Below are 10,610 nucleotides of genomic sequence, written 5' to 3' on the forward strand. Positions count from 1 at the left end.
CTTGTTCTCAATGAAGTGACTTCTATCTCCTTGAGAAATACATCTTCACGAAAAAACTGGTACTGGATTGGAAGAGAACCTCTCTGGGCTTTACACTGAAGTGTCACCACATCTCCTTCAGGAGCCCGGTCCCCAGGAGGGCTGAGGGTGAGGCCAGGAGGAGACACGGGAACTGAGGGAGAGAAAAAATTAGTCAACAGTTGCTTTTACCCCTTACTGTTGATTTCAACCAGTGGCCAGTGAAATGCCCCATCTCATCTGCTCTGGCCTCAGGGCGGCCCAGCGGCCCCCCAGGCTTTTCTCAGCAGGTCTCTCCTGTCCTCACCCTGGTCTTTTCCTTTCCCATCAGACCTCTGGACCCCTTTGTCCTCTCCTGTCTCCCCTTGTAGGTAACCTTACTCCCATTTTCCAGAGGGAACGCCACTCTCAGGGAAAAAGTCCTTTATCTTACTGCCATCAGACCCACACCCTTACCTTGTTCCTTCCCTCTGCTGTATGACCGTGGAAGAGCTGCTCCCTACCTGCCAAGCCATTCTGACTTTCTTGTCAGTCACTGTTCTCCCTTCACTGGAGTTGGCCTCAGGGCTCTGCATGTTCATTGGCAAATACAAACTCATACACTCTTCCAGGACCCTCTCCTCTGTTCCTACAGTTTCCCTGCATCCAATATGACCCTCTGTATTTACAGGTGAGTATATGGAGTCAGGAAGAGGTTAGGACACCTGCCTGTCGCCACTCAGTAGGCTGTTTCCAGAGCCACACAGGACCTGGCTCTGTCTCCTGACACTTAGTCCAGTGCTGAATAACATTATGTCCTTAAAAGTGGACCTGGAGTTTGCCATGAGTGGAGGGTATGGCACAGGGCTCCACAGAAGCTGTTTTCCTCTCACCACCACAACTACCTTTGCAACTTTGAGGGCAGGATGGCATCAGATACTGGTACAGAAGGTGATGAAGTCTGGGGTTCTCCCTACCCCCACAGTTACATCTTTGGAGTAACTATGATGTTGCTACTATGATGTTGCTACCTGTCTCTGTAACATACATGGTTGTGTACATTGGTTATTGTCAAAAATTAACTTCATTGATACAACATGTGGATGGATGCTTCCATAACTCTGGTAGATAGAAATGACTTGTGAGCTACTCAGATTGATTCAGTACTTAAGTATCTGGGGATTCAGAGGACAAAAGAGAGAAACAGAGTTCTACAGATGTTGGAGACCGGAGAGAAAGAGAGGGATGCTGCAGACACTTTAAGGAGTGTGACAGTATCTGGGCTGGTTGAATAATGAGGCCCACAAGAGATAGACACTTGTTCCAAGATCTGGGAGCCAATGAGGACATTAGAATGGTGGTATGAACTGAACTGTTTCCCTCCAAAATGCATATGTTGAAGCTCTATCCCCAGTAACCCCCCACTGTGACTGTATTTACAGATAGGGCCTTTAAGGAGATAATTAAGGTTAAATGTGATTATAAGGGTGGGGCCCTAATCCTATAAGACTGATGTCCTTATAAGAAGAGGAAGAGACACCAGAGACCTCTCTCTCTCAGCCCAAGTAGAAGAAAAGCCATGTGAGGACACACTGAGAAGGTAGCCAACTGCAAGCCAGAAAGAAAGCCCTCCTTAGAACCAATCCTACAGGTACTTTGATCTTGGACTTCTAGTCTCCAGAACTGTGAGAAAATACATTTCTGTTGCTTAAGCCACCCAGTATTTTGTTATGGCAGCCTGAACAGACTAATGCAGATGACTTGGGTAAGAGACAAAAAGCAGGTAAGAGTAGAGATTTGTTGGGTAGCAGTAAGAGAAGGAGTGAAACCAGGAGTGGCTGGACTTTTGTTGATTGACAGAAGACTCAAGGACTGAGTATTATCTAAGTCAGGTGATGCTGAACTCTGTAATTTCTCTTTGGCTAGAGATTGCTGATCTGACAGGGTTTGGATTCTAAAAAGTTCTCATAACTATGTTAGTGGAGTTTGGGTCAGACTGTATGTTTTCATGTTGATTCACTCTAAGGAATTCCTGAGTTCCTGAGAATGTGGTCACAGGGAAGAGCTCAGAACTGCCAAGTGGAGGTAACAAGCTTGCTCTGATCCCATGTGAGCCAAAGCCTGCGAATTTCAGAGTTGGAGTCTCTAGACTGTGGAGAACATGCAGCCTGAACCTGGCTGTGACTTCTTGCGGTCAGTTAATGCATTTTTGATGGAAAGTGGCCTCTCCTTGCTGGCTGGATCCCCAGGCCACCATCTTGGCACAGGAGTCATTCCCAGAATGTTCTGTGGGCACGGAGATTGAGGGACGCTCCTCCTCTATAGAGGTCTGGGGTCCTCAGGATTTCAGCCTCATGATAAAACTGATACAGGATGGGAGAGAGGCTCCCTTGATTTCCCAGTGAAACTCGACCACTTTCTTCACAACATCCTGTACCCTAGGGGCCCTGATGGTGAAGAAAGGATGTGTTACTGGGGCTGAAAGAGACAACAAGCTGGTCAGGGAGGGTCCCTGCACATCCTTAAATCAATGAGGCTTAATGAGAGACACAGAGCCAGATGAGACCTGGTTTTAATATTGTATTTGCTATGCCTTTATTCCCAGGAGACATTTCACTTACACTAAGAAGGAATTTGTAAAAATAAAGGGCTATTCAGAGTATTAAATTATTGTTAACTATCGATATCCATTCCCTCCCAACTACCTTGTAGTCTTCACTAAGTTTTATAACCCATTCCTCAGATAATATCTAGCAGACGCACCTTTCACGTTGATGGTCACTGGCTTGCTGCGAAAGGAGAGGCGACCGTTGTTGGCTTCACAGTAATACTCTCCAGCATCTCTCTTTTTCACCATGGAGATCTTGAATTCTTCATTCAGGGAATTCTGAATCTTTGCTTTCATAGGCTTCTTGTTTGATGTTTTGTACCAGAAGATTCTGACAGGCCCTGGGACTCCATCTACTGAGCAGATGAGGACCAGTTCCTGCCCTGCAAACACCAACTCTAAGGCTGGGCGGGTGTGCATTTGGACGTTGGCAACAACTCCTAAATGAATAAAAATGACATATAAGACTCTTGGCAGTGGGCTACTCATGGCTAGAAAAGAGTCATAAGATCGGAAGGGCTAAATCTGCTGATCCAATGTGAAGTATTGGCCTGGGGTGGAATTGGGCTTTTTCCTTGAGAAGAAGGAGGAAGTCGTGGAGAGACTGTGTTCCCTCCATGCTTTGGGAGACTCTCTGCTCCCTAATGATCTTGTGGAGGATCCTGCTCAATGAAAGAGGCAACCCTGTCCACTTTCCCTCATGTCCCACCTATCTCCTGGCATAGCACAGGCCAGTTATTCCAGAGATTACATCCAGTACCCAGGCATTGCTCGGGGGAAGTGGTGGGGGTGGTGAAGGGGCCAAGGAGATTTGGCATCAGAGATGCTTGTCCTGGAGCTGTGGTCACTGCAGTGGCTAGATGGACATCAATCATTGGCGTATACAATAAGTTTACCCTCAAGCAAGCACTTCTTAACCCCTCTAGCTTGTCAGTTAAATGGTCAGAGGAGGTGGACCCAGGACAGTCCTCCTAGGTGGGAAAATCTGTGATGAAAATGCTCCACTCTCTAGGTGGATACATACTGATATTGGACTAGAGCAGTGTCTTTTTGAGTCTTCCTGGGGTCACGAAGATCAAGATACCTGAACACAGTGGGAACAGAGCTAGAGGCTTGGGTTCCATTAATTCTGCTGGGGGAGATTTTATGCTAGAAATTACTGTGTTGCAAGTCTTGGGGAACAACCTCTCCACCTTCTCTGAATTGTCATTCTTTAAACTGGTGTTGGAAGAAATACCTGCTACCTGTGATTGGAGAAGAGAAGATTATAAAATCTAGGAAGTTTAGAAGAAACAGTTATAGAACCTTTTTTTTTTTTTTTTTGCCTAGGATTGGGAATGAATTTATAGAGTGTCCTACCACTTTCACTCCCTTCTCACTCAGCAAAGCATCCACCCCAGACTATGTATCCCTTCCTAATGCTCAAAAAGATTTCCTATTAGACAGATCAAATTTAATCTGGGGAGGCAATTGACCATTGGGTAGCAGTAGTGCTTGAAACCTATACAACTTCAGAGACTTAGAGAAAAGCAAAAGTTTGTACAAAACCATCCCTGGTGGCGTTAAGTTGGAACCACTTATTCCCAAAACTTCTGTCCTTTGATTGTCTTATTCTTGCGTGTTCTGCTCCAGGCATCTAACATTCTAGGAATCTGTCCATCTGGCTGAGCACAGTCCATCCAGCCTAGCCAGAGGGCTCTGCCATAGCCCACAGCTTATGCCTATGGGCCTAGCAGGAAAAAAAAATGGTGTCAAGGAAGACAGCTTTCAGAGGGCAAAGAAAGAGTTCTATCTCATGGGGCTGAAGGAAAAACATAACCTTTTCTTAGACTTTCTTGGTTCTAAGTTCTTCTAAGATGTCCACAAGAGTTGATGTACAGCTCCCTTTCCCATAGGTATGAGAAGCACTTTCCACATGGACCAGTGGCCCAAGAAGATGTGCAACCCTGTCTGGCTCTGGGAAGCCCCAGTCCTGGGAAATCTCAGAACCCACTGACACTCACTCTGCACATATATCTGGGATGTCCGGCTCTGTTTCCAGACACGGGATGTCACTGTCTGTGCCTTGCACCAGTAAGACCCTGAGTCTTCTCTCCATATGGTGTTGATCTGGAATTCTGGGGAGCTGCTCCACCCTGGCCCCAGGATCTGTCCATCTTTGAAGAAGCAGAACTGGAGCCGGACATCTGACCTCTGTGGAGGGAGCTGGATCTCACAGGTGAGGGTCACCGGTTCCCCCTCAGTGGGCCAGGAGGAGTTGGCTCTCAGCACAGGATGGTGAAGCAGCTCTACAGAAAGATTACAACAGTCCCCAAAGCAATGAGGCTTGGAAGTGCTCTGGAGAAAAACATAATTCATCCTCAGCACCGGCATGCAGAGCATACAAAAGCAGGCACAGAAAGAGATGCCACTTTTGATTCCTAGCATCCTTCAGCCCAAAGCACAGTTGCGCTTTCTCTGTTCCTTACAGGAATGCACCCGGAGGTTCAATGGTATTCCAGTCCACCCTTTTCTTCCTATTCTCCCTTCTACAACCTCAGAGACCCTGCTTCTGACTAACCCATTTCACAAGTAATGAAGTCTTTACCTTGGACTTGGATATTGACTCTGTTTGAAATAATAGAGCAACAACCTTTCTTAAATCCAGTACAGTGATATGCTCCATTGTCCTTCAGATCTGCTTGATGAATCTGAAAGTCGGAGGTGTTACTAAGGAATGCCAGCAATCTATCATTCTTGTATAGGGTCACATTAGTCAGTGCTACTCCTGCCTTTGCTCGGCATCTCAGAACCACGGAGTCTCCTTCAAACACATAAAGTGGAGCCTGCAGGATGAGGGTAGCTGTAGGAAACACAACACCCGTTATTTCTTTCACCTCATTGTTTCTCCCTTCTTTTTGTTATTGTTCCAAGTAGATTTTATAGGAAAGAGGGCTGGGAAAAGCATTCTTAAAATAATTGTCATTTCTGCTTTCTGATTTTACATTGAACACATATGTCTTGAAAAAATTAGGAAAGCAGAAATGCAAATAAAAATCTCCTATCATCTCACCACCCAGATTTTGGCATATGCTTTTCCAGTTCTCTTTTCCATGTGCATGTATGTGAGAGTGTGTGTATTTTTTTTTATGAAATTGGAATAATATTCACCTCTTTGATAACTTGCTTTTCCCTTACTATGCCCTGAACACTTTTCTGTCATCAATATCACTACTGAACCCAGTTTTCAATGGTCACAAAGTTTCCTTCAATGGCAGCAATGTAATTTATTTAATGAGTTTTCTTTTCTTGACCATTTAAGGTCTCGTTTCGTAGGTGTATATCCATGATTGTTTCAGTAGGTAAATTCTTAAGAGGGGAATTGTCAGGTAAAAGAGGATAAGCATTTTATTTATTCATTGCTACTATACTGTTTCCTTGTTCACTAAATTAAGGAGCATTATAACTAGAAAGATACTGCTTCAAGTTCAAAACAGGCGGCTTTTGGACAAGAAAGGAAATGGTTCTTCTTTTCTCCAACTCTCTATCCCTGTACCCTTCTATCTATCTATCATCTCTAAATATGAATAATCCTCATGCTGCTTATTATTTCATGTAAATGATCTATTCTTAAAACCATACATAGATCCAGGAACCATTCAAATAAATTGTTCTCAAATTTCCTTTTACTAGAGAGGCTTGTACAAAATAAAAATTCCTCAGTCCTATTCCTATAGATTCTGATTCAGTAAATATTGGGTAAGTTTTAGGTAACTATATGATTTCAAAAGTTTTTAATTCTTTCACTTTTTTCTCACCTGCAGAAAAGAGCAAGCTCACAGGGTTACTTAGGAGCGAGCCTGAGGTCTGGCAACTGTACTCCCCAGAATCATGAACCTCATGGGTGTTAGTTAGGGTTTCACTTGATATTTTTCCCCTATGGTACCAACGGTACCATGTTGCTTTCCCTGGTTGGCTGAAGTGAGGTCCATTGCAGATCAGTTTCACCTTCTCTCCTTGGGAGGCAACGGTCCATGGAGGATGGAGGGAAATCACAGATTTAGGTCCAGTTGCTGAGGAGGAAAGAAAAAAAGAATCTGAGCTGGAGTTGCTTGCAGTCCCCATTACTGTGGTTTGTGGGGGACAGACTGGAGGATATGACTTTAGAAAATCCCAAAGAAAACCCCCTGGGAAGGTTATTGATCACTCAAGTCTGCGTGTCAGCCAGAGCAGTCACCTTCCCAGGGGACAGTGATTGCTCAGGGGATGGCAATAAGCAAAATGACTTTAAGAGGGCAATAGCAGCAAGATTCACTGCCAACCGTCAATGGGAAAAAATAGCTACTTATCCTGTTATGTAACGGATCCTAGAAAAGTCACCCCTTGCCCCTGCCACTTCATCCTGTTCATAAAACCATAACAACTTCCCAAAGAGTTATTAAAATCACAATTTTGCACTTTCTCTAAAAGGATGAACTATGTTATCTTAAGATTTTGGCACTGAGAAAAGCTTGAGAGATGAACTTGTCTAACACCTTCATTTTATCCATGATGATGCAAATGATCAGAAAAATCCCATCATAGCTAATTGTGGCAGAGCAAAGGATGAACAAGTCATTCACTGGAGTCCAGACATGACCTAGACAAGGATGAAATTCTGCTGCAGCTGATTTTGGACAAAGAGCGAGATTTAAGAGTGTTCTTGCTATTCATAGGTCCTCAAGTATCCAAGACATTCTCTGACCGAGAAGAATGGCAATGAGAGTCAGAACTAAGAAAGTATGTGAAACAGACAATTCGTCTTCTCTCGTAATCTCCAATTTTTATGCATTTCTTCCTTTTAAGGGCTCAGTTGTTGGATGTTCTCAGGCTCTCCACACATTTCCTGGAGGATTTTACTCCTGAAACTGTATAGGATGCAATATTGCTGCCATATCTCCACAATGTGATGTTTTCAGAGGAGCTTTTCTGGCTTGCTGGCTCAGGAAAATCTTATCCCAAGCCCTGCACATTTGCAGTGGAGTGGAAGATATCTTGTCTTGTTAACTGGAGTCCATTTGCAATAGGACTAAGTGTGGGGCATGGCAAACACCAGGAGCTGCTTATGCATATACCACTTCTTCCAGGGAGGTTCAGAGGGTGATCATGAAGCTATCCTGGGTAATGTCAATAGACCAGGTGACATTGTCACATCTCTACTGGTCTTCACAAAAAGAACAGGAGACATTAGGGATCCTCAGACAGCCATTATAAATGTTTCATATTTATTAGGGAGACATTTTTATCCAGAGACACTGAAGAGCAAAAGAAAGGAGAACTCACCAAATTGTCCACTGATAGGAGCTGCAAAACACAAATAAATAAATAAATAAATAAATAAATAAATAAATAAATAACCAACCAGAGGTAAGCATAGAACAAGAATTCGTTGGCTTTTCAAAGGCAATGCCTATTTTTTTCTGTCCATTTATTATTTCTTCCATTAAAAACTCATTTTTAAAAATTTAATGGTCATTTATTAATTGTCTATACATATTAGGCATTGTGCTTGGACCTGTAAGATGAATGAAAAATGGTATCTGCTACCAAGAATTTGATTGGTAGGAGAAACAGAAATATGAAGCAAAGTAATATAATTATCATACAAGGTGTAAGTGAAATACTAGAAACACACAGAAGGGCCGCCCATCCCAGTGTATAGGGTGTGTGTGTGTGTGTGTGTGTGTGGTAAACAGGATAAGTTGATCATTAAAGGTACCTGAAGGAAGTGATGCTTGAGAAAACTGAATGAGAACATAGGAGTCAGCCAGGCAAAGATGTTTGTGTGTGGCAAAAGATTATAGGGAGGGTAATCAAAGGAGAAAGGGCACAAAAGTGAAGAAATAGCATTTGTGTTCATGAGTCGGGGGTTCTGGGAAGTAGGGAGTAGTGGGAGAGATCAGATGAGAGAGGTATGCAGGGCCCAAGTCATGGATGGTAAGTAGCTCAGATTTTATTATAAAAGCAATGGAGATCCATGGAAGGGCTTCAAGTAGGAGAGTGACAAGGTCAGAATTTGTAATTTAGATGTATCACTCTGGCAGTGGGTAGACTTCAGTGACACCAGATGTGAAGCAGAGAAACTAGTTAGGAGGCAGAGCAAGAGATGACTGTGTTTCATTTTCTTCGGAGTGTTTATCTGAAATTATCTTACTTACTTCTTTACTTTGTTTGTTTACTTTCCCCTCTCTAGAGTAGAAATTCTGTGAGATCAGGTTCACCATGTATTCCCTAGGAGCTATAATAGTGCCTGGCAAATAGGAGACATTCCATAAATATTTATTGAATATTTATTCATTGTGTAATCATTTAATTAGAGAACTAGGTCAATAAGTAGAGATAGGTGGGTACAGGTTTCAGAATTGGGTAATGGCGAGAGAAAGGAGGCAAAATTGGCAAATTTATAAGTTGATTAGACATTTCAGATGAGGGCTAGATTTGGTTAATTTATTCAACAAAAATTTTTGGAATGCCAACCATATGCTAGGAACTGGACAAGACAATGGAAATCCAGCAGTGTGTGTGTGTGAGAGAGACATTGTTCTGGTCCACATGGGGCTGATAGAGGAGTCATCTAAACCTAAGTGTTTTATAGAGATCAATGGATTCTTTGCCATTACCTAGATATCTTGGTCACAATGGATTTTGTATTGTTTTAAATGTAGTTAATATTTTTCTGAATGCATTCTATGTGGTAGACATTCACATATATTATTTCATGTAATCTTGTCAATATCCCCATGAGATAAGTTTTATGATTGATTATCCCCATTTTACACACCAAAAATAGTTTAAGTAGACAGTAGGTGACAGAATGGAGTTTTGAGCCCATTAATTTAAACCCATCCTGTTTGAGCCCAAAGCGCATGCTCCTGGCCATTACCCTGTTATGCCTTTCTGTATTGGTGTCACACTGGAATGTACTTCCTATTTCTGAAGTATTTCATGCAGCTTCCAACTGTGGGGTCCTTTTTTATTACATTGTGCTCCATTCCATCCCCACCCCCTCCAGCTCCTAGTCCCCCTCTGTTTCATAAAGTCATTACCAGCTACCTGCATATACTTTATTAGCTGCTTGCACCATCACTGGTAACTTTGCCTGGACAATTATTTAACTGGGATCTTGTTACATAGCTGCTTCTTGTACATTGGTCTTTTTGGGGGCCCTTCTGTATAAGAAGCTGCCTGAGCACAGAAATACTGCCTCCCATGTCTTCCCATTATGCTCAGAACCTAGTGAAGTGCTGTGCATAAATGTTACTAAAATTTTTTTGAGTAAATGAATAAATATTTTTTATTCTAATATTCTCCACTTTGGTGAAAACCAACCAATTTATGTGTATGAATTGATAGAGGCTTATACACACTCACAGGTACAATTAGAATATCATGTGCTGGAAGCAAGATGGTGGAATAAGAGGTCTACACCCTGCATTCCCCCCCAAAAGAAACCAATATTTGGCAGCCATCTTCAGACAAAAGTGGGAAGATTTCAGATCCAAGTAAGGGGGTTGTGAAACCCCAGTGGAGCCCAAGACCAAGGACAGCCACTTTAAGAAGGCAGGCACATGCCCTGGTGGCAGCCTCACTGACTATAACCCCATCTGCAAACTGAAAGCTGCCCCATCCTCCTGTGGATTCAACTCTAGCGCTACTTGTCTGTGTTTCTGCCACCAGTCACTTCTGCTATGGGACCAAGGAGGAGCCATGCCTATCTATGCCCTGGTAACATGCCCACCGACCTCAGACCTGACTGCTGTTGCTGAAGCAATCCTGTGACCTTGCTCCACTCCCACTCCACTGTGGTCCAAAGGTAGTTCTTGCTGCCCAGGGACCAACCAAGTGACCCAACAGAGCTGTACTCAAAGACCCAGCAGACATCACACCCATCCACATCCCCAGTAACACAGTTGCTAACTAAAGACCCAAGTGCAGACCCAGCAACAGCTGCAAGGCCCAGCTCCAGCCCTGCTCCATCACAATCCTG

General features: G+C 43.3%; 1 protein-coding gene across 1 annotated transcript; it reads right to left on the reverse strand.

Annotated features, from left to right (window-relative positions):
- Positions 1 to 41: 41 nt before the first annotated feature.
- Positions 42 to 6,657, reverse strand: LOC124233342 (Fc receptor-like protein 5; the record flags this gene model as incomplete). The annotated part of the gene is made up of 5 exons (XM_046650487.1): positions 42 to 172; positions 2,761 to 3,045; positions 4,609 to 4,893; positions 5,238 to 5,447; positions 6,403 to 6,657. Coding segments are annotated over 5 exons (1,166 nt in total), but the record flags the coding sequence as incomplete, so codon positions are not given.
- Positions 6,658 to 10,610: the final 3,953 nt, after the last annotated feature.

This window comes from Equus quagga, unplaced genomic scaffold (assembly GCF_021613505.1).
Source record: "Equus quagga isolate Etosha38 unplaced genomic scaffold, UCLA_HA_Equagga_1.0 197773_RagTag, whole genome shotgun sequence".
NCBI classification, from domain to species: domain Eukaryota; kingdom Metazoa; phylum Chordata; class Mammalia; order Perissodactyla; family Equidae; genus Equus; species Equus quagga.